The 24,567-nt window shown below is 39.6% G+C and overlaps 1 protein-coding gene across 3 annotated transcripts in view; it reads right to left on the bottom strand.

Moving 5' to 3' along the window:
- Positions 1-11,894: 11,894 nt before the first annotated feature.
- Positions 11,895-24,567, bottom strand: part of SF3B1 (splicing factor 3b subunit 1) — a 22,791-nt gene continuing 10,118 nt past the window's right edge. For 2 of the 3 annotated variants that reach the window (XM_030241615.2, XM_030241616.2), the window contains 20 exons: positions 23,348-23,515; positions 22,965-23,199; positions 21,968-22,180; positions 21,437-21,558; positions 20,638-20,835; positions 20,445-20,546; positions 18,983-19,162; positions 18,481-18,567; positions 18,083-18,353; positions 17,665-17,810; positions 17,431-17,577; positions 17,184-17,309; positions 16,560-16,781; positions 16,129-16,311; positions 15,925-16,036; positions 15,717-15,837; positions 15,319-15,450; positions 14,195-14,467; positions 13,497-13,713; positions 11,895-12,526 (listed from right to left, as the gene is read on the bottom strand). In XM_030241615.2, coding sequence (XP_030097475.1) covers positions 12,368-12,526; positions 13,497-13,713; positions 14,195-14,467; positions 15,319-15,450; positions 15,717-15,837; positions 15,925-16,036; positions 16,129-16,311; positions 16,560-16,781; positions 17,184-17,309; positions 17,431-17,577; positions 17,665-17,810; positions 18,083-18,353; positions 18,481-18,567; positions 18,983-19,162; positions 20,445-20,546; positions 20,638-20,835; positions 21,437-21,558; positions 21,968-22,180; positions 22,965-23,199; positions 23,348-23,515 — 3,414 coding nt within the window. In that variant the 3' untranslated portion in view covers positions 11,895-12,367. Of the gene's footprint in view, positions 12,527-13,496; positions 13,714-14,194; positions 14,468-15,318; positions 15,451-15,716; positions 15,838-15,924; positions 16,037-16,128; positions 16,312-16,559; positions 16,782-17,183; positions 17,310-17,430; positions 17,578-17,664; positions 17,811-18,082; positions 18,354-18,480; positions 18,568-18,982; positions 19,163-20,444; positions 20,547-20,637; positions 20,836-21,436; positions 21,559-21,967; positions 22,181-22,964; positions 23,200-23,347; positions 23,516-24,567 lie in introns of those variants that run through there. The other variant, XR_007777978.1, reaches the window with a different exon arrangement.

Below are 24,567 nucleotides of genomic sequence, written 5' to 3'. Positions count from 1 at the left end.
TAAGTGCTATAGGGACTTGCATTTACAGATTATTCATTCTGAAGTGGGTGATGGTGGCTCTTTAGATTATACATTTTGAGGTGTTTTATTCCTTATGCTCACTTCTTCCTCACTAAAAACCAGGATTTGACTTTTCACAATGGTGTATACTATAAGCCTGAGGGAGGAAAAAATCCATTTTTCTTTCTGTGCTTCAGTTAAAGAAGGAAATAAGTAACATGAGCCATGAAAGGACTTTGATCCAGAACTAGAGAATGTAAATGCTTTACAGATGCCAAATAAGGATGTTTCCAAAGAAAAAGAAAACAAAGAATTCTCTACCCCAACTCCTCTTCATTTCCAAACAAGGTAATGGAAGAATTTTGTAAGGTTTTGATCGAAGCTCCATTTCTCCAAGAGGTTATTCTGTTTTTAATAATCACATACATTCATCAGAATAAACAACTGATTGTTTTGACAGGGGCTTATTGTGTTCCTGTGAGAGAAAAAATAATTTCATTAGCTCATGAGTGTCTCTTAAAGCCTTACAGCAACTGGAGAGAAATGGTAGAGAGGCAGGAATCCATCCTTAACTGCAATGACATAGGTGACAACCTAATGACCTGCCTGATGGCCATGCTGCCTGCTCAATACATCCTGGGGAAGAGCCCAGCACGTACTGCCACTGGTGGAGCCCTTGGAGAAAGTGCCATGGATAGGAACATCCTGTGGTTGATCTGTTTCATTTCTAATGGATTTCTGGATAGCACATAATCTTGCTCTGGCTTACAAACATCAACATCAGTTCATCTTGCAGGTTCTTTATGAAACCCTGCCTCTGTGGGTAAGAACTGCAGAGAGTTTTCAATAAAAGAAAGATCCAACAGACTAAAATATGAAGCATTTCCAACTAAATGCTACCTTGCCTCTAAGAAATGAGGATTCCACCCTCTATTTATTTAAGTTGGAACAAGGTATCAGAGAGGAAAGTCATGGCTCCAAGATTGAATAGACTGCAACAGAGGTACTCAATCTCCTTTCAAATGGATTTGTTTCTCACTGTAGAAGACTTTTAGAGTTCACACAGTGTGAATATCTGTTCTATGTTTCTAAAAAAATATGTGAATTACTCTTTATGTATGCAGAGTACAATAGATAAAGTTCTTCTGGCATTGTGTATTCTTATCCATGTGTTTTGCACAGTATTTTGACCTAGCAATGGATGGAATAAATAATGCTCAGCACATGCCTGGTCCCCAGATAAAAATCTATAGATGCAGCCCATACAGATGGGCCCTGAACTTGCACAAAGCCTGAAGCACATTTGTAAAATTCTGCATGAGTGCAGATGTCTTCCTTGATCCTCTTGCAAGATCAGAAGGTTGGGTCAATGGCTGTGCTCCAGAAAATGTCACTATTAGCATTTCCAGACACAGCCACAGATACAGCTACAAGAATAAAGCAGGTCAGAAATGAGCTTCTAAGCTTACAGTACAGCTGCCTTACTCCCCTCTAATTCCCTAAATCCCAGAGCACAGGGAGAATGAAAAAGCACCTTGCTGGTAGAAAAACAGTGCCATAAAGCAGCCAGTGTTCAGATCTGGGAGATGAATTTTGGAGTTCAAAAATGTCAAACCTACGTGTCTGGGGAATGGCAAGGTGAGAGTTCATTCTGTTCTTTCTCAAAGCAAAGCTATGTGAGTGTATCAGGATATAGCTTTTTTGATTTATACTTCACATTAAGAATAAATTTATGCTTGTATACTAGTACTAATGATTTAATAATGCATTAACATCTTAACTCTGCTGTCCAGCCATGGCAGAATTAGTGACTACTTACAATAAATAATCTTACAAACCATACTGCTATCACACAGCACTTCCTGGCAGGTTTTGCAGTTCCTTTAGCACAGGAAACATGTTTCAGTAGCATATTTTAGTGATTCCATGACTTTTTCTGTTGACTACGCAGGAAACTAATTTTCCAAACAGTATGTTATGGACTCCAACTCACTCACATGGAAGAGGGGAGGAGAACCCAGTCAGAGAGGCAGGAAAAGCTGTGTATTACTGGGATGCTCCCTACTAAACAGCAACATCTTGAACCAGTATGCCAAGTAGGGCAGACTGGTTTAATCACCATGGTCTGCAATTCAGTGAGAGACTCCTTCCTAAGTCCCCCACGTCACACTCCTGATTTGCCAGGAGCTTAAGATAGCTGACAGCAGGCTGTACTCTTCCTTTCCAGCATCAGGACAGATGGCCTCAGCTCACTCCAGCAACTCAGTTTAGCTGCTATGAAAAAAGAAACACTAAGAAGCATTCTTATCTCAGCAATGAGACACAGCCAAGCCCTGGAAAGGAAAGGGAACTTGCCTCCTGAAGGACAGAAAGCATTATTCTGTCACAGTGAATAGCACCAGCAGGGCTCTCAGAAGGCCTTCCATAGGCAGGCTGCTGGGAAGAATTCACACCCTAAACATGCCTTGAAACAATCTACCCCAGACACAAATAAGTGGTTAAATTTTCAACAGCTACTGAACTGCAGTATCTCTTAGTGTTCTTGATTGTGAAAGGCAATAAAACAGATTAATCTGCATCAATATCTCTAGAAAGAAGAGGAAGGGACTGCAGGCATGGCTGGGACAGCCTTCCCAACTGTGTAACCCAGGTGCTCGAGCCCAGGGAGCAGCGTGGCCTCAAGTGACTCTCTCAAGGTTTACAAGGGATTTACCAGCTCAGTCCTGGCTTGCAGATCTCCTGGTCTCCTCAGAGGACAGATCCTGACACTCATTCCTACAGGCCCTAAGACCAGCTCTTAGTCCATTGTTTCCAGAGGAAAAAAATGCCTTCTTTTCACAGAAACATCCCAGTAGAAACTGAGGCTAAAGGGCCAACTTTCAGTGATGTATCATAGAAAGAAACAGAAAAACACCTGAAGTACTGTATCCAATGTGTACACAACGTACAAGAAAACAGCAGATAAAATTAATCATTCACATGCTAAGCATATTTTCCCCCTCAGAACAAAGTAACAAGTGCCCTCTGATTTACTGAAAGACCCCCCTGCCTCCCCTCAAGATGGTTTCCCAGAACTGGTACTGTGACAATTTCTGCCATGAAGACACAGCAAATATTCTGGCAGAGCAGGAAGTCCCAGTATCCACTACTGTTCTTTAATCTCTATGCACTGCTCCTTCTTTACACCCACACTTGCTTGATTTTAGCACATAAGTCAAACTTTTGACAACACACCAAGTGTACAAGTCAGTTCCACATTTTAAATGTAAATTAAAAGAGCAAAACAAAACTATTTGCTTGTTAAGACCCTTCTTCTACATAACACTGGACCAGGACCTTGAATCTCCATCCTCAAGAAATATATTCTGGGGTAAAAAAGAAAGCACTTGAGCTAAACAGCTGGTACTTGATTAAGATAGCTGGACTTGTATTTTGGCTTTAAGGCATATAAAACGGATGGGATGCAACAAGAAAATTATCCAATTAAAGAGAAAAACTGTATGAGTAGAACAATATAAAAATTCAACAGATGAAATGTGTTTAAAATAAAAAGTTAAAAGTGATTGCTCATCAGCTGGCATGTTAAGGAGGAACTGAGCAGGGTTGAGGATTACTACTTTGACCAATAGGAAAAGCTCACTTTCCTGAAATAGGGGAGAATAAATAAAAGGATTGCTTGTGTTTACAGAGATGATTTCCAATGGTAACAGAAGTATTATAATCAATCAGATGCACGTTAATTCCTATAGGAGAAAAAAATTACAATTCCCAGAAGCAAAACTCCAGAGGCAGGTAACAAGGCAGCATCAAGAACTTGAAAGAAAGCAAGAACAGAGGCAAAACCTTTAACAGATGTGTGAGGAAGTTCTTTGATACCTGAACTGCACAGGAAGTCTCAAAACACCTCCCAGATGGCAGTATCTGTATCACACAGGCATCCTGCAGTGGCAGCAAGGACCCAGACTGGAGGCCTCTGACAATGGAGAATTCTCTATAGGCCACACTTGGAAAGTGATTAAAAATAACCCAATAAAAATGGGTGCAATTCAAGCAACTAGTGACACACACTAAATTGTAAATATGGTGGTGGCTGTGCTTTGGTTTTGCCTTTTTTTTTTTTTTAATAACTACATATCCTATACTACATAATAAATGACTGTGGTACATGGCCTTACACCAGCATGAAGGAAGCAGAGCTGGCAGCTGAGAGGCTGTCCTGAACTTCACACTTGCTCTTCTAACACCAACAGAATAATCAATGTATGAAAACATAGTAAGTCCAAGAGGTTTGTTCTGCAGGTCTGTCTCCAGTGAGTGAAATGCCCAAGAGCTGTCTCAACACAGAGAAGTATACAAAGAAACTGTAACTGGCCATAAGAGAAAAAGCAACCTTCACCCAGGAGCATAGATGTGTTTTTTTCTTGCACATGGGCATGTAAATGCATCTTACATGGGAAGACAGAATATCTGGGAAGTCATTCTCCCATCCTCAGACAGTGATTCAGAGAGATCTTAATAAATATAAGCCATATAAATGCTTATGCATCTACTTACTGTAACTTCTACAAATAGTAAGCAGATGCTATCCATGACAGCATTTGGTAACAAAACATCTCTGTTTCTGTGAACTCTGCAGAAGTGTCCCACCAAAATCTTACACACAACACAGCAAAATTAAAAAAGCATAGGGTGGTGATGACTAGCAGGGAAGCACCTTAGACTAAGACAGACTTGCTCAGCAGATCAAGAACCCCACTTGCTTCTTCAGTAGAATACCAGAGTCAGAGAAAAGATTGGAGAAGTAAGACTGAGTTTCTTGAATGAATCTTGACCAATTGCTGTCCCAGGCCTATGATACTCTGTGTGGAGGTGGCAGGAAATTGCAAACATCATCCTGAAGCACAGAATAACTTCAGACAAGAAAAACAGTTTTTGGAAACACACTACCTGAATAAGATAACCAGGCTTGGCATAAACTAGATGAAAAAAAGTATACTTTACCTTAGCACCAACAAATTATAGGAGGTGTTTAACAATGTGTTAGCTCACACAAACAGAATAACCCACATCAGCAGGCAGCTCTAGCCTTAGTTTAGATACCAAGCAGGAAGCTTGGTATCTAAAAGTTGCAAGAGAATCTTCTCAGTGACCACCTGAGAGTCCTCCATGAGTCACATATGAGTGACTCTCTTGCCACAGAAAAGCAGGTGACAAAGGGGCCGGTGTTGTGGACCCAGCAACTGGAGAAGTGTCTTTATACCTGTGCTCCAAAGCACTGCCCCAGCAGCACCCAAGCAAACAGCAAAGGCAGTGATCCAGCCTCCTCCTGCAGGAGACTGCAGCTGCACTGGGGTTTGGAGCTCTAATGGCAATCACAACTTTGCTGCTGCTGCGTGGGTAGCAAAACAACCCTACAGCTTCTCACGAGGAAGTCATGCTCACCATGTTCAAGAGAAAAAAACCCAAGCTGATTTACAAAGTGTGCTGTCTCCAATTTTCTAAGCTTTAAATGAGGCCTGTACCTGAAAAAAACTGCACTTGTACTAAATGATGACTTGTCATTGCACTTTGTGGATGCCTTACACTAAGTTTAAGTTACCATGGTTACATTTTTCACTATAAATGTAATACTAAACAGGAGAGAATGAGAAACAATTATGCCTTTGATTTTGCTTTTTTTAAACATCAGGTGTTTGTGATATTTATTAAGATACTGACACAATCTGGAAAGGGACTCTGAAGCTGCAGAAGGACCTTCTACAAGGGCATGGAGTGATAGGACAAGGAGGAATGGCTTTTAACTGAAAGAGGGCACCTGTGAAGGTGGTGAGGCACTGGAACAGGTTTCCCAGAGAAGTTGTGGATGTCCCAACCCCTGGAACTGTTCAAGGCTGGATGAAGCTCTGAGGAATCTGGCCTAGTGGAAGATGTCCCTTCCCATGGCAGGAGGACTAGACAATCTTTGAAGTCCCTTCCAACCCAAACCACTCTGTGAGTCGATGAGTATCCTGTAACTGGTAATGGTATTACAGCACTATAAACACTAACATTTGTATACAGATGAATGTTCAGTATATATTGAAATGAGTAAAAAAAAAATCACTCACTGAATATTATGTACATTCCACTCCTGTCAAAATGAACTTAGAACCTAAAGCTACAGAAAGCTCTAGCTCTATCTCAGTAGGGTTTTTAAGTCTAATCTACACATCACTGTCCTAGTTCTGTGGAAATATAAGATACATGTACAGAAACATCTGCAAACTAATGTAAAAAATAATTAAATGATTTTGTGTATATTTAACTTACTTTTATGGAGTGAGGAAACAGCTTTTTCTGAAGGTCATTTCTTTGGTCTTAAAAACTGAAACTCAAGCCACCTGGTTTTCATTTCCTGCCATATTCCTTCTGTCTCAGCTGCATACTGTGCTAAAAACAAAGGCTCCATTCTTTAATTGTGAATATCAGATGCCTTTAACCTTCATTCTGTTGTTAGTGACTTGGAATGTGAAAAAGTTAATATACAATATCCTCTTTTATTAGCTAAAATAATAAATGGCCAGTTGCATTCCTTTTATCAGCTAGGCTCAAGACCTGCAGATCCTTGGAGACTTAAGAGTTCAACAGAGACAAAAATGTATGGCTTTCAAAGCAAAATCACTACTTGAACAGAGTTCTGTTCTACTGTTTTGGATGACAGGCAGGGATTGAAGGTCACTGTTTCTAAAGTTACCTAAGAAAAGTCTAGAAATAAGTCACCTCAGACCCTGTCACCCTGCAGTGAACAGCTGTCACATCTGGTCTCAATCAACAGCCAGGAACCAACAGTGAAGGGAGAGCCTATTCCCAGGCTTGGCTCAGGGATGGTTTTAACAGAAACCACTGCTCCAGAGCAGCAGGACCAGTGAAAGATGGCATTCTTCAGCAAGAAACACAAGCCCTCAGAGGAAATGGGGCACAGGGGGAATGACTTGTACAGCACCTTGAAGAATTTTATTGGCCAGCTCAGTGAAGAAGATGGTTGCTAATAAAACAAAAAAACATTTGTCTATCAAAGTGACCAAAATGTCTCCTGTCTCTGAAAGGAACAGATTTCCAGTGAAGAAACAAATGTAGACTCTGGAGATTATTTTTAAGACAAACAAGCAAGCAAACAAAACCTCTTCCCATCAAGAAAGCAAGCTTTCATAAAACCCAAAACTCTAATTATTACCACTAGTAATTGACAGTCACACTAAGTCACAGTAATTGCTTTGAGATCAATCTGATACAATCTTGGGATAAACAGATCAGGTCCATTAATTTACTCCCTCCTCATTTATTCAGAATTCATAAAACATTTGCTGCTGTTTAGCCTGCAAACAGATCAGTTAATTCATATCCTCCAGAACATTTGGCCTGGGGCTCATGTTAGGAGTGAAGAAGCAGCACTCCTTATCCAGTGGTGTGCTGGATCCCTTAACCAGGCTCTAGGCAGCCTTCACCAGTCCTACCATGGCTTCCAGGGGTACAGCTGGGAGGGGAGTGCAGGGAGGGCTGCACTTCAAACCACACAGGTCAGAGGAACCACTGGAGGCCAGGGCGAGCAGAAATCTTTCCATTACTACTGGTGAGATTCAGGACAGCATATGGCATCACACTGATGTACATTTATACTTTGGATCAGTGACTCTCACATTCACCTCTTCCATTTTTATTAAACTGACAAAGAGTGAGATTTTGCACTTGGCTCACAGATGTACATTAAGTAACAGGCAAATCACTTTACTTGCACATCAACACTTCCTACAGTTAGTGAAGAACCAGAATTTGAAAGCTGTTTCCCATCCCACCCCAGTCTATTAGTAATGAGGGTATTCATTACAGCAGCTTAAACTGAGGGAAAATATGTTCTTTAGCTTGGAGAAAAATATTGAGAATTATCAGTGTGATGCAACACTGGCTGAAACTTGATTTTACAACAGTCATTGCAGCAAAATGTTTAAGTGATCTTAAGTGACAAACTTGTAAAAAGTAACAGAATAGAAACTTGTGCCATGTAATCTCTGGGCATCACATGGCTGTAAAATTGATAAGGAAAACCCTCTGGTTTAGTTTGCCTGTGAAGCCAGTAAACAGAATGCATGCTACAGTTGATAACAAACATTCCTAATGATTCCTAGCATTTATTGTTATGAACGTTCTCTTTATTACAACCATACCAAGCTCCAAGCTCTTTTGTAACATGTCAGAAGCTACTTCACAATCAACCATTTTTCAGAGTGGAATTACTTCATTGACAAGAGCAAAATGTAGAGAGTCTGGCTAAAAACTGAGAACTCGTACATGCAATTTTACTTTGAAATTATCACATTCATAGTTGGCTGCCCAAATTCTTTGAAATTCTCTTAATTCTCTTTAGTTTGGGCATCAAAATCCTGTTCTTGTGAAAACAACTCTCATTCCTTAAGTCATCTCAGGATCTCTGAAAAAAAGGTGAATTAAACTCGACCTTATGTCTGTAACAACAACCTGCAAAATACTTTCAGGGTTACTTGCAAACCTTTATTTATGAATCTGAACTTGTTCACTCTGCCTCGAGCAGCAGCTCAGGTTGGAAGTTCTGCTGTGCCTGGAAATAAGCCTTGCAGTGTGCCCTCTGGAGGTACACAGAAAAGACCATCACAGAAAATGCAGCACTTCAGTAACCTGGCATCCCATTTCCTTGTCTGGACAGAACACTGACAAATTCAATCTGACTCCTAAAATGATTTCACTATAAGATCAAGAAGTTGAATCCAAAAAGCCACTGAACAGGCTCCATCTCCACTTTGCTTGGCAGAGGAAGAGCCCCTGTAGCTCAGGCTGGGCAAGAAAGACCAGACTATATTTGCACATTACACTACCTAGTATTTTCCAAAACAATTAAAATTTGGCAGCCGTGTTCTTCCAGACCCCCTGGACCTGGCCTAGCATGAGAGGCTGAATCAGAGTAAGACTTTTCCAGCAGTGAGTGATTTTCCACACATCCAGGAACTGCTGCAGTTGCAAGGGTAACTGGGAGGATTTCTCTTCAGTGCTCTCACTGCCACCACTGCTACTGTGCCAAGACATGCAAGGTGAAAGGAAGTCTGACACAGGGGTAAGAGTGCAGCTTTCAAGGCAGCAAATGAGGTGAGAGATGCAGGTCAGAGAGATCCACGGATAACTGAGGCACAAGCAAAATGGGTACAACTGAATCAGAACAGGGGCAATGAAGGAGGTGTATGTGTGTGAAATTAGATCAGAAGACACAGAAGCGTAAGCAATAAAATGCAACTAAAACTGAACACAAAATTGAGGACACTTTAGATCCTTATCTTTAGCTGCTCTCAGAAAGAAGCTTGGACAAACCAAAAAAATTTTCCCAAACTTTTAAGATTCGCATACCTTAAAGGATAACTGCTAGCCTTGGCTAATTTTAGCTCCATCAGCTCAAGCTGTAAAGGGGCATGGCATCCTTTGATAAAGAAGTTTAGATTGTAAGGAAGTGTAGGTATTTACAACCAGTGCATCCTTTTTTCCATGAAAAAGGACAAATGAAAAAAATTTGATGAAATCAGAACCCACATTAAGTGGTAAAATATAATATCCTAAACTAGGAAGAGCCCAAAGAAGTAGGGCTTACATTCTCCTAATTCACTGCCCCTACCTAAATGCATAATTGTAATTAATTTTAAAAAATAGATTGAAATAAAAAATCACATACCTTTTTTTTTAATAGGCGCCTTCACCTCCTTCTGCATACTGGATGAGTCTGCTCAGGATGATCAACTGTCAGTGAAGCTTCTGTCCATAGAGCTTCTTTTGCAATTCACTGAGAAAGCTAGGAAATCTATGTAAATCCAGAAAGGGGGTTAGAGGACAACTGGAAAGGAGCTTGGTTCCCTTTAAAAGAAAACCTAATTAAGGAAGTTGAGGATTGTCTGGACATGCAGATTTTATGCTTGTTACCTGTATTTATCAAATATCACACTAATTCTGTGACTGGGTTAACTGCTCAGTTGCCAAGCCATGGCAAGTCTCCCATTTTAAAAACAAATAGCAAAATAGCTGATGTTTTGTTCATTTAGCCTGTTTTTCTACATTAATGGCACACTTAATTATCCATTAAAGGAATTTAAACAGTAGTGATCCAAATCCTTCAATTCATTTTAAACTCCTTGGTCTTTGCTGTCCAGAACCAGAAGCCTGCAAGTGAATTTCAGCCACCTCAGAGTAAAACTTTCCCATTTATTAATGATTTTAGTCTGTACTGGAAAATAAAGATGCTGGTCTACATAGACAGATCTTGTATCTAGGTAGTTATTTATTTCTCCCAAATTTCCTCCTTAATCTTCCTATGCTGAATAAAACTCAATGTGGTTGCTAAACAACAAGAGCAAATTCCTTTACAATCTGCTGTAGGCTCCCAGAAAATCCCATCAGTCTATGATCCAGAGATGGCCTCTTTAGGTAAGAGTTCCACAGATCCACAAAGTCTTAAGAAAGATAAGAATGCTTCCTGATGACTCTGCACTTAAATACTGCCACTTCACACCTGATTTCGTATCAGATACCTGGGATAGCAAAACACCCAAACACAAATATCAGTTTTATGTAGGATTCTGTTTAGCCACGGAGTTCTCCATCCCCTATCTTCCTGAGGAAACAGGGAAACATTGCATCCTCCTCAGAAAGATTTATGAAAGTATTGCTGAGATTTAAAAGTGATGAGCTTCAAAAATACAAAAATGATCACAATTTGAAGTTTCTCCCCTCCACTTTGAGGAAATTTTTACAATTTTACGTATTTCTAACAATAATGAATATGCTGAAGCATATCTAGAAGTCAGGAGCCATCATCCATTCCTACCTGTTTCAGAGCTCTCTTTTGGCTCATCTCTCAAAACTCAGTGCTTTTTTCAGCCCTTCTCCCTCTCTACTGGCACTTGCTTGGTTCTGTCTTGCAGAACTTGTGAAGCAAGGAAGATGGCAGGCTATCTGTAACACAAACAATACTATTCAGTGACAAAGCACTAGAAATAGACTAGAATGCACCTTATTGTCAGAGGAAACAGTTCAGCAATAAAGACTTCAAGAAGCTGCAGCTGGTTTTTTCTAAGTTTTTTTTCTAAGTTTTAGAATACAACTCACTGTTGAAAAAAGACACTTTTCCCCTTCCTAAGTAGCAGTAGTACTTTAATTAACAAAAGGGCCCCAAGTCGCTCTTGTGCCATCCCAAACCCCTAACAAAAAACTAGATCTGAAAAGTAGGGTCAAATTTTCCTATATGCTGAACAGTTAAAGACTCTCATGGAAAACAGACAAGTCAGGTAACACCACTGCCCTGAACTTGCTAAGATGGAAGTGAATCACTGAAGTCAAGGACCCACAGAACAAGGTGTCTGATAGCCAGCCACTGCCTTCTGTTACCTTACAAACATGGTATAATGTACACAACTACTAAAATCACTTATCCTTGGGTTTTATGTGGTTTACTGATAGCAAAACCTTTTTTTTGTTTGTTTTTTTTGGTTTTTTTTTGTAGTACACACACAAAAGGCAAAAAAGCAAATGAGAAAATAGAATGCTTTTCTTAGAAACTGCCTCATCTGAGGTGCTGGGGACTTAACTTTCCTAGCTCTTTAATTGAATTATAGCACAGCCTATAAATATATCAATACGCATAATTTTCACAACTGATTTTACAAATGCAATTTACAATAAAACTGCTAACTTCCGAAAATTTAACAAGCCATGTCCACCAGGATACTGCATATGAAGCAGTAACAACAAGCAATTAAATACTTTTTCCATGAAAATAAACTGATACTACTACAACCATCAGCCAGGGTACAGCTACATTATTGCATGACAAAGATACACACGTTAACTACAGTTGGTACATTTTTCTTATTTATTCAAAAGCTAGTGGATGACAAAAAGGGTTAAAATGTTTTATACCACCTATTCATTACATAAACAAGTACTTAAGCCAAAGGGACTTCTTTTACAAGCCCCTCTGTCCAAAAACCACACACAAATTAGTTTTTATACACAAATGTTTATTTCTCAAATAAACTTGCCCTTTAAACACAAGGAATGAAATCTAAATCTTCATAAAGATGGATCCAAAACAAAATCCCTCCAGTACTTTGTAATTACTGTTTTGTTGGTCACTACTGGCTTTAACTGTTTAACATCAAAAAACAAGGACATATTTAAAAAATCATGCTACTGGATACCTAGCTCTGCCTCTGACCAGCTCTACACTGATCTCCAAAATTTTAAAATTTTACATCATGAAATCCGAAGCATTTAACTGAACAACAGCTGTGCATTAAACACAAACAACCGAACAAGAGGATTATAAGATGTAATCAAGTTCATAACGAATATAGGTGTTCTTTTCATCATTATAGATTCTTGGGTAATGTGCTATCAGAGCATCCTGGGAGCCAATGTAGATTGAGTTGTAGATCTTCCAATAAACATCTCTGACTTTTCTGGCAGGGTGAAACAAACCCTAGAAAACAGAACAGAACAAAACGTAATAAAAGCTTGCAGTTCCAATATTCTTCTATTGAATTTAATCAAGCATTGCAAAACAAGCATTTAATAAACGGACAGAACTTTTATAAAAGCTCAAGGAAAAAACATTTCTATGTACTAACAATAAACAGACAGTACTTGCAGGGATATACACTGCAAGAGACTTTCACCCTCCTACTGATGTATCTTCATCCTGAGATCCCCACACTGCAAAAGTCTGAAATTTCCTATCGGCAAATTATTACTAAAATGCTGTTACACCTTCCCTACACAGACCTGCATGACTTTAATCCTTGCTCCTCACCTGTCAGGTGAGATTTAATTCCATAGCCAACACAGCCACTGTCGTGCTGTGACACAGAATTACACAGAATTACACAGAAGAGGAGCCTTCAGATTTTACCACCCCATTTACAGAAGCTGAACTGCCCAGTGCTGCTCTAGCAGTACCAAGTCTAATCAAAGCTTGGTAGTGGTTATAGTGTTGCACTCTTGTAAACATCTCACTCTTTTTCTTGGCTAATGACAAATCACGACTATTAATCCTATCCTCTCATTTATTTATCTCACTGATTAATTGTCATAACCCCTCCCACAGCTAATTTATTGCCCAGTCATTAGTTCACATCCTCAACATTTGTGAGATGCTTCCAGTTTAGAAATCAAAGTGCCAGGCTATTTTAGTCAACTGATATTCTAAGTTAGCTGTTCCTTCTGCAGAAGTTCTGTGATGTGATCAGCTATCTCCCTATACCAAACCCTCTGTTTACTGCCTATTTCCACTATTCAAGTCCTTGGCACAGAGTACTTGTTTAAATAATACTTTGGAGACAAAAAGCCAGTTTTTCCTTTGTTGGAAATCACCTTCAGCTGACTTTTTTGTCTGGTGGAAAGAAGTCCTGCCTGACAACTGCTCTCTGGTGCCCCAGCACACAAGGCCATACCTGTAAACAGTATTGTAACATCCTGCAGGGCCCAATGGCGACTCTGAGGCCCTCCAGAGCCCCCATGACTGCCTGGATGACGTGAGGAGAGGTTTCAAACACATTGGGCCACACGTAGTTTAACAAGTGATTGAGAGAATCTTCACAGCCGAACCCATAAACACCAAGGGACATGTGCTGCACCACAGCACTGGCTGTCTGTCTGTGTACCAGATCCCTGCCAAGAGAACAATGGGTAGTAATAAATGAGACTTAGAAGCAACATGACTGGACAAGCATACTGTTTCTTTTCAGTAACACTTTTCTTGAAAGCACTAATAACACTTTCAAGCCATACTTCCTGACAGCAAGAGGCAGAGTATCAAAAATCAGTAAAGTGAAAAAAGATGGGAGTTTTTTCACAAATTAATGCACTCCAATTCCACAGAAGTACCAACAACAGAAATTGTCAAAAGCAGTTTTAATGGAAAAAGTCTTGACTCACTGAAGATGCTTTTATAATTTTCATCTTCAGAATTATTAGCAAAATTGGAGGATATATAATCTAAATTGTTTGCAAATAATGGCTTCCAAATTATGCTGTCCACTTCAAGCCTTTAGCAAACAAGGACAATATGCATATTTGCTACCATTAACAATCAAGTATATACTGAAAAATATGACTGTGGGTAACTGTACCACAGAAGAAGTGTGCTCACCTGTCCATTAAAGCATCTTCAAGCAATGGTGTAACAGCATAAATGTAATCCTTTCCCATCTCTCCAATGTATTCAAACAGGAAAGAAAGAGATTTTAACACACCATTCTGGACATTCAGTTCTGGAACTCTGTATTCATTCATGAGTGCAGGCAGCACTGTGAAAGGTGAGCATGTTTCAGCCACGATAGCAATTGCTACTGTGGTACATACTCTGTTCTGCCTTTCCTGTACTTTCAAGTTGTTTAGCAGTGTGGCCAATACATCGTGAGGTCTGGAAGAGAAATATGGACATCCATGTCAATAGATTCAGAGAGGATTTGGATAAAATTAGTTAAGCTTCAAAGAAGTGGCAGAGAAACATGGTTTAATCCTCATAAAAAGTTTAGAGAATTAGAAAACAAACTGAACGCTAAACATGAAACACTAAACTCTAGAACAGCTAAAGGATTTATTTTCATAGCCAACATTTTTACTTGGTCTAGACTCAGCTTTTTCCCTACCCCTCTGTTCTTCCACTTGTGAACTCTAGAGGGTAGCAGAGCCTCCCCACTATTACTCTGATCCCAGAGGAAATTACAGACTTGTACAAAAGCCAGCATTGACAGAGATAGGTTATGTCCTGCGGGAGAACAGTTACAGCACTCCTGCCTGCTTGCTCTATCTGCATGCAGCCAAGTCATCAGTCTCTTCACACCTAAAGGCAGCAACTGTGCCTCATTCTATAATGTGCTGACTTGGACTATGACCTTAGTGGAAATAAACCTTTAAGAATCAATAAAACTAGTGATTTTTTTTGGGGGGGGGGAAGAGAGAGAAGATAAATTATTTAAAGGAGAGTTTATGAAATAATACAAAGACTGTGTGAATGCACATTACAGTGATTCTAAGACAACAGCTCTTACTCCCAAATAAGACTCTAACCTTATTAGTCCACAAATTTTGTTCAGAAGTACAATGTCCTATGTTAATCAAGAATATGTGATTGTATTTTTCAAAATTAGTAAAACCATGTCTACACATATAAAATGTAGAGAAATTTGAATATTTTCCACCAGAAAACTAACAATCATCACTATATTTGGTAACTGTGTGAAGAAGTGGACAAGCATTAAACCAACTTACCCAATAGCTTTTGCAATATAACCAAAAGTGTTCACTGTGGCTCTTCTGATAGCTTTCTTGTGAGCCTTTAATAACTCAAGCAGTTCAAAGCAGATTCTCATCCATTCTCTTGCAGAAACATACTCTGCACCTCTGAAAGAGAATAAAGTGAGTTACCTCTTCAGTGATGTGAGAGGTTTTTAAATAAAGCCACAAACTGTAGCACCTATTCATTTACTATCCACAGAGCAAAGCTTAAGCGTTTCCTTTATTAGTGTGTCTGCTAAATATTTTAGCTTTAGGCACAACTTCAGAAGTATCAAGAGATATGACAACAAATACCCAGAAGCCAAAGTTGAGCTTCTGCTACAGTAATTGCCCACAAAGAAGGTTAGACATTTTAACATTACTCAGCTTACCTGTCTGCAATACGCCCAACAAGATCAATACAATTTTCCTGTACTTTCTCATGTCTGTTCTTCAAAATAGGTGTCAACCTTGGCAGCAGGTCTTTGATTGGTGGCGTCATCTTGTGCATACCTATTGAATTCAAGGAGGCACATTTAGTTGGAGAGTGGTTTTTCTATTTTGCTCTTGAACAGACAAGTAATCAACACAAAAACATACCTATAACGTTCACAATAGCCTTAAGAGCTCCAAGTATGCTGCCCAGTACTTCAGGATATTCTTCACCCAGGTACTCATACAACACAACACCCAAGTGTCCCATCAGTTTTTCCTACAACCAAGCAAAAAGAGTTAGAAGGTGATTTTCCCCTCCCCTCTCATTACTATGACCTGCCAGAGCAAATCTGGAAGAGAAGTCCATACCTCTTGACAAGTCTTCATGACAACTGCAGTACGAGAGATCAGGTCAGCGGCCTGCTGCCTGACTTTGGCTGATTTGTTGTTCAAACGCCACAAAACTGTACCACAGATCTGTGGCAAGTAGGGTTTCACTCTTTTGCCTAGAGCATTAACCACTGTGCCAAAACCATTCAGCATCACAGAATCCTGAGGGGAAAATAACAAAAAAGGAAAATCAGACAAACAGCAACACTGCATAATCTAAACTTGCCATAATCTAAAAGTGCTTTTAAAACACTAACATTCCAGAGATTGCTTCCGTATTTCATTGATTAGAGCACTGACATCTAAAAAGGGATTCTAAAACTCTAACTCAGAAGAACACACTTCTGTATAAGTAACAGTGAGCTGGCTTACAATTACAATGAATGGAATACTGCAACACTAGGCCTTACCTCTGTTGTCTGTTCCTGGAAGGCGTACAAAATACCATCAATGAGCTGTTCTTCCAGTTTGTGATCGATGTCTGCTGCCCCCAGATTTCCCATTATCTTCTCAATTGTTTCCATGACCATCTTTCTGTACTGCTCAGCCTCATCTTTCAGATCATCCACAATTCTAGAAATAATTTCTGCTGCTCCAACTTTATTTGCCAGCTCCACAGTCGTATCAACCAACTGAAATACAGAAATGTTAAATAAGCAAGCATTAAAATTATGCTTAAAAGTGGTTAAAAATCTGCTTTCTACATCTTGAAAATAATTTCCCTAGTCTGAAGAAACATATTAAGTCCACTACAAAAACTAGTTTTAGCTTTAGAAATCATCTAGTGTTTTTAAAAACATAAATTAGGTGAACCACCCCACTTTGTAAGTGATGAAGACATTCACAGGTGTAAAATGTCATGATAACCTCCTAAGAACCTGAAAATCTTCTTAGCTCCACAACTTCTAAATTGCTAGTAAAAACAAAAATCAAGTTTCAAGACACAGATAAAAATAAGTATTTAGCCTGAATGAACATTCTAATTTTCATCTACTGTAAACAATTTCCCAGCTAAAAAAAACCACCAAAATTACCTGTCTGTAATTTCTTCTGTCCAGTGCCATTCTGTGCTGCCAGAAATGTTTGAAGAAGGGTGGCAAGATTTCTGTTTTAATGTAGTTTGCTTCAACACCATCCGTACCACAACACTGCTTTACCACCTGACAGGAAATGAAAAGCCAACAATTTTAATCTAGTGTAGGGTGTGGGTTATTTTTGCTTTTGTTTGGATTTTTTTAAATACATATTCAGTATCAATGTGAAACTATCATTGTGACATACCTTCAACACAATTTTTTTCATCTCTTCATCAGGAGATTGGAACTCTCTGATAAGAATCAGCATGACTTCCCTGGTGTAGTAGTTTGCATACTCAGCATCCATGAGTGGAATCAGGTAACCAATCGCCTTCAAGAACGCAGCCAAACCCTATTGAAATGTGAAATATGTCTCCAATAAGTTACAGCAGGAACACATCCATTTCAGTCCCAACTAAAGAATGTATTTTAGATTTACCTTTCCTCTGTGTTGACGTATGCCCTTCCACAAGGGCTTCAGCACAGAGTCAAATGACTCAATACCATAGGGAGTGGCTGCCTCAGCCAAAGCAGCAATGGCCAAAGCACTGATGGTGCGAACTTTCTGCTGCTCATCCACCAGCCCTGCAAGAGATCAGGGGTTAGTACCACTTCTTGTACTCATCTTAAATTCAAATTAGCAGAAATAGAGCAGCAGTGTAAAAGGGATTAACTTATTTTCACAAATACTGAACTACTATTAGTCTTCCTTCATCTTTCAGAGTCAGCTGAAATGTTTCTTGGTATCATAGCAACAACAAAACCAGGACCTTACTGTCACTGTGCCTTACTGAGGTATAAAAACTTCCAGATATAAAGTGGGCAAAAAAAACTTTGTCTGGGAAAGGAGAACTTACCATGCTCAATAATTTCAACCAAGCTCCTGAGATGAGGCAGGATAGCACAACCCATAAGAATAGCAATCTGCTGTACAATCTTGATGCCAGTGTGCCTGGCCTGCCAGGACTTTTTGCTTTTACAGACAGCTTTCAGGAAGGGTAACAGAGAAGGAATGCCCAGAGCAGATGCAACAACAGCAAAGGCTCGAGCTGTTGTATTTCTGACATACTCATCCATGTTATCGATATCAGGTCTCATGGTGGAGATCATTGTTGCCAAACCTGCAGCCTGCAGGACAAAACACAAAACATACCAGCTGGATTTATGAACAGCCCAGCTAATTGTTCTGCCATGCCTATAAACATGCAGGTATATGTAAGGTAACTCAGTGCTTTAATAAAGGATGGTGTTTTACCTTAGCCAAGTTTGAAATAATTTCTCTGCCTTCCACTCTAGCATAGTAGTCTTCATCAATCAGCAGTGGTTCAATGACGACAAGGATCTAAAAAGGATAAACAAATTAATATTTCATTTTAATAATACTTACTATATAGTATTTCTAGCACTATTGAGAGTCCTGAAACAGAGATGATTCCATTAATTCAAGCTTAAAGCCTTACAATGAGCAGAAAAAATTACTGCATTGTTTTTTATAGTTAAGTCTCTTAAGGATGTAGTCTGGAGACACTACCTAGATCAGGTAAGGTCCTTCCCACCTCCAAATATGCATATATCATATTTACATCATGCCTAAATACTGCACAGCCTACACTCCAATCACACTATAAAAACTTTAAAGTTTCATTTAAGAAACATGAAAGTGAAATATGTTTTAAAAACGTGGTATCATCCTCTTGTCATATGCACATAAATGCAGAAAATGCAAATCAGAGATGAAATAGCAAACTGCAACAGACCTTGTGTACATATGGTCGGACCAAGTCATCCAATTTGTAAAGAATTCTGTCGATGACTTTGACAAGCAAGTGCCGCTCCTGATCTTCGAGAGTTGGTGACATCAGCAGAGGCAGAATCTGATTGAACAGCGGCCCTGCTCCGAATTCCCGAGCTTTATCGGTAATTTGCCGCAAGGCAGCCTGAACAAAACCAGAAAACCTGCCAGTTAAACTAAGGAAACACCACTGAACAACCATAAAACAGGTACCACCAAGTTAAAATGTAAATGACTGCATCCACAGGCTTCCAAATATTTGCCCCAAACCACACAAAACTATTTCAAGCATGTTTATGCTGATCTGTTAAAACACAAATGTGTGGTGACAAGCACTGTGTTGTTAGTGCCCAGGCATTCAGTTTTCAAGAGAGCTAATACTGGCTCCCTTTGGAAAATAGCTTCACAGCCCTTGTTTGCATCCAGGCAGCTTGGGGCTTAAAGCATTTGCAAAAAAGACTGCCATTATGTCACCTAATGGTTAAGGCCAAAACTTAAATAAGAGCTACACTAAGTAGCTAATTTAAGTGTAAGAACAAAATCCAGAAAGTTACAGAGTCATGTAAGCAAAACATACTATAAATCCAGTTTCTCATCATTGTAAAAAAAACAAAAATTATACAAGGCCTATGCCATTTAGTGACTGACATTACTGTTAAAAGAGCAGCAGTATTAAATTAGACTGAATAACAAAAAGCCATACAGATATAGAAGAGGAAGAACAAAAGCACTGAAAACAGAGTGTGCTGTTCTGGCTGAAACTGAGTTGATTTTCTCTGCAGCCCCCAGTATGGGGCTGTGTTCTGGATTTGTGCTGGAAACAGGGCTGATAACACAGGGATGTTTAGTTACTGCCAAGCAGGGCTTACACAGAGTCAGGGCCTTTTCTCCCTCTGACCCCACCCTCTCACTGAGAGGGCGGATTGGCACAAGAAATTGGGAGGGGACACAGCCAGGACAGCTGGCCCAAACTGCCCAAAGGGATGCTCTACATCATATGGCACCAGGCTCAGCATACAAGCCCGCTGGAAAGCTGGCCAAGAGTCACTGCTAGGGGACTGCCTAGGCATCACTTGGTTGGTGGTGAACAACTCTTTTTCATCTGCATCACTTGTTTTCTCAGGGATTATTTCACCCCCTTTTTTTTGTTATTTTCCTTTACTATTATTATTAATAAATTCTTCTCTTATCTCAGTGCACAAGTTTTCTCACTTTTACTCTTCCGATTGTCCCCTTCATCCAGAGAAGTGAGGGGAGAAGCAAGCAGCTGTGTGGGGCTTAGTTACCAGTTGGGTTTAAACCACAATAGATAGCAAAGCCTAGGAGAGACCTTCAAGAGAATCGCATGGACAAACGAAGCTAAACCTGAAAACAAACACGTTTTTGAAAAATGAGATCACATAAATACATCTGACAATTCATCTTACCTTTCGCATGGGAGGTGTGCCATTCTTTATTTTCAGAAGTAATTTCATTATTTTTCTCTCCTTCTGTTCCTCAGGACTCAGAGTTGATTCATCAACATCAACCTACAAATAATTCCAGACAAATAAATGGGCATTGCCACATAATCAAAGGAAACCAGGGAAGTTCAAGCAGTATGAGTGAAATCTCCTTTACCAGCAGCTTGTCGAAGTACTGGATATCATCTGGTTTCAGGAATGGCAGGTTGCCAGAGGGCTGGTCATTGACACTCTTCATAGTGCGGTCCTCTGTCTGCATGTGGAACCCTGTCATACCCCCCAGGGGCGTCGGAGTCGCAGTGAGCTTCCGAGCAGGAGTACGGATGGGCACGTAACCAGCTGGGGGTGGGAGAACCTGAAGAAGGAAAAACAAAATTCATTTTAATTGCAGTAGATATGAAGAACCCAGCAAATACAAAATATTGCTTGAAGTTGTAGCTTTCACTTTATTTAGTTTGGGGATTTGTGCATTACTGCATACATCAGATCCTGTATTGCCAGCAATACAAACTCACCCTGAGAGCTCGTATTTGCACTGATCGTGTACTGCCAACGTTTCAGAAGAAAGCTCACTCCCACTGCTGAGAGCTGGGATAATAAATTGTGAAGTGTCCAAGGATTAAAGAAGTACTTCAATAACTGAACCAACAGAGTATACTTGCTGTCTCAGTATTTGTGACCCTCTTCCATGTTTGTCTGCATCTGGACTTACAGTTTTTATCAGTCCATACAGAGAACATTTCTGGCCTTGACAGGCATTTCCAGCACTGAGAAGCACAGTAGTAATTTGCCTTTAGATCCCTCTTTCTAAGGGATTTACAATAAATCAAGTCAAACAAGTGTGTACAATCAATACTTAATGTGAAACATTCTACTTCTCGGGGAAGAAAACAGTAATCCCTGGTAGGAAAAAAACTTCATCATGGTCTGCTGTTACTTTAATCCAGATTAATTACCTTATATCCTTCAGGAAACATAGCATCCAATTCCTCATCAGAAAGTGGTCTGTTTCTCTCATCAATTTCCCTCTCCCAGCGCCAAGCCTGCAGCTGTTCAGGAGTCATGCTCATGATGTGACCTATATTCAAATTTAAAAAAAAAAAAAAAGTATTTAAAAAATAAATCATTTTGTATGCAGAAGCAGATGACTTGCTTACCTTACTTAACTTTTAAATGCCCTCGAGTCAAAGTTTCCATAGCACCTGAACTCTGTAGCCAAAAAGGTATCAAACTTTTACAGAGCCTTTTATCAATTTTTTTACCAACTAAACTGAACAGCAACTGACATGTACCCTTAGTCTCAATTCCTCTCCAGAAATAAGTTGCTGTGGGCATTGGCACAAAAAAAGTAAACTGAGCATACATTGACTGCTTTCATATATGCAGGAGAGCATGCTGGGCAGAAATCTGTTTCAAAAGACAATACAAAAGGAAATCCTTCATTCCCACAACACAAAGAGAAGCCTTGGACAAGGGACTGAGCTTACCTGGTGTAGGGGTTGCCATGTTCATAGCTGGGGTACCAATGGGTGTTTTGCCAGGTGTCAGAACAGGAGTGCTGCCACCCATCTGGCTCGCAGGTGTTTCATCCCAACGTGACTTCCTTTTGCTGGCTCCTGGGGTTGGTGTCTCACCAATGGAGTCACCACCTCTGTCCGTACGAGGTGTCTCAGCCCAGCCACTGCCGTGGCCCGGAGTATCTAAGGGAAGACAAACCCAATCTTCTCAGAAAGCTGAACAGTATATACTCCAACTATACTATCAATATTCAAATCCATTTTCAGTATCAAATTAACAAACTGTAGGCAAAAAGTAAAGACTTTTTGCTGAATATTGAAATAAACATAAATACTTTGCTGAATATTGAAAAAACCCAAGCATTACACTAAAAATATCCAACAGAAAACTTTGTTTTATAAAAAAAGTGTCATCTTCTTACTGAACCTTAGCATAAAAAGATTCTAAAAAAACAAGATCTATTCAGATATTTGAGGAATTGAACAAAGTACTCCACATACTCCCTTGATAAAAGCATTAGGTAACAAGTGTTTCGCTGCTCTCTGACAACAGAGTCAAATTCAAATTAGGCAGGTGAGATGCTTCTCTAACTTGTTTTAATAACAACCTCTTAAAAAAACCCATAACAGCACACACAAACATATTATGAAACATAATTCCATGTGTGCTTTTTCACTGTTTCCTTTATACATTAAAACCCAACCTGCAGCAGTCATTAGCTATGACAAAACTATGGCTCCATATTTGAGCTGAGATACTTTCATGGATGCCACTCAGGCACAGGCAGAACCCAATGTTGAGAACTCAGAACTGAGTTCAAGAACAACTCCCCACCTCAACCACTAGATGTCAGAATATAATTACTTTTTGCCTGGATTCTGAACTCATTGTTTACTTAAGGTGAAAAAACCCAGTACAATTAACCATTCAAAACCTATCATGCACCTCCCAGTTTGCCCTAAATACCTCTTTCTGTTTTGGGGGTTTCATCCCATCGATTTTTCCGTGCACTGGAAGTGGCACCTCCATGGCCCGGTGTTGCATGACCAGGCGTGTCCCGGCCGGGCGTTGCAGCTCCTGCTGGAGTATGACTGGGAGTTGGATCCCAGATCTTTGAGCCTGGGGTGGCACCTGGAGTTTCACTACCCTTCGCACGGCCTGGAGTTTCATCCCATCGCAGAGATGGGGTGTGTCCAGGAGTCTGCACAAGACAAAACCAAAAGTGTCAGTATCTCGTCCTGTACAATAAAACACTGCTAGTTGTTCTTAGGTACAGTATGAAACTTCTGACACTCAAGAGGATTAGCACAGATAATGCGTTCTGTAGCTGATGAGCACCAGGTCATTACCTCTGCTTGATCCCAACTGGACAATTTTTTAGGTGTAGCACCAGGAGTCTGATCAGCTGTCTGATCCCAACGCCGTTTGCGTTTTGAAGGTGGCTGAGAAGCGGCTCCATTGACGACTTTAAGCTCTCCAGCTTTAGCTTTTTCAGCTAGTTGTTGCCTAATTTCCCTCTGTTCAAAAGCACAAAAACAAAAACGTAAGAACTTTTCAAATTATTCCTTTAAAAGAGCTTTTTCAATATATTTTTATGCTTTTTTTGAGGTTTTGCTCAAATAACCTGCAATTAGCTACTGCTTTTAGTTCAAGGCCACTGTTTTTTCAAATTCTTCTATAGTGCCAGAGCAGCTGTGTTTGAGGGGCTGTTTTAAAATTAATGTTTCAATAAAAGCCATTCTCACAGCAAATGCACAGAGAATTTTTAAAGCTATCAGTTTCTGTCACCAATAGGTATATGCCTTAAGACCATTACCCACCTGTTTCAAATAAGTACCACTTCAGTAAACTAAAGATGGATGACTCAGAAAATATGTTCACAGGAGCTACATCCCATGAATAAAAAAGCCCTGACATTATTTTAAATCCTGAGATGATACTGCTGAAACAGCACACTAACAGAGACTGTTTTGCACTTATCAGTGGATCCATAAGCAGTAAGACTGCCAAAATTCTGAAATAATTCCTCACTTAAGATGAAACAAATCAATGTTAGAAAGCACTGGAACTACAAGGTCTTGTTCCAATTAGCAAGATGGTACTGTGTTTGTATTAACAACATCTTTTTAACTATTAAAATTAATTTTAAAGCATATTTTTTGTTTTCATCCTTTTTTGTTTTTAATATTTAAAACGAATTGTGAATCTTATACCCAATCTTTCTACTGCAACATCAGTTGTAGGTACTTCATCAAAAGCCTTTTAAAACTTCCCTGGCTTTCCTATACATAGAGCTCACAAAAACAAACATCTCTCACACTGAGTAATTCTCAGTTACTGTTAGATTTTATCTCCTCCTCTGAAAGACAGTAAACAAGAGAAAGTCCAAGTTCTATTAAAAAAAAAATCCAGATTAAAATGTATTGGGACTATTTTCCCCTGCAGTGCTTACATAGAACAGATGATTTTTAGAACTTTCATCTTTAAATTCTATTAAGCTTCAACATATGAAGAACGTGACTTTCCAAAGAAAGGGGCTTTTAAGTCAAGACAAAGTCAGAAGAATTTG

Source organism: Serinus canaria, chromosome 7 (assembly GCF_022539315.1).
Source record: "Serinus canaria isolate serCan28SL12 chromosome 7, serCan2020, whole genome shotgun sequence".
NCBI classification, from domain to species: Eukaryota; Metazoa; Chordata; class Aves; order Passeriformes; family Fringillidae; genus Serinus; species Serinus canaria.
The sequence above is the reverse complement of the archived record's forward strand: the minus strand, read 5'-3'. Positions and strand labels throughout refer to the sequence as shown.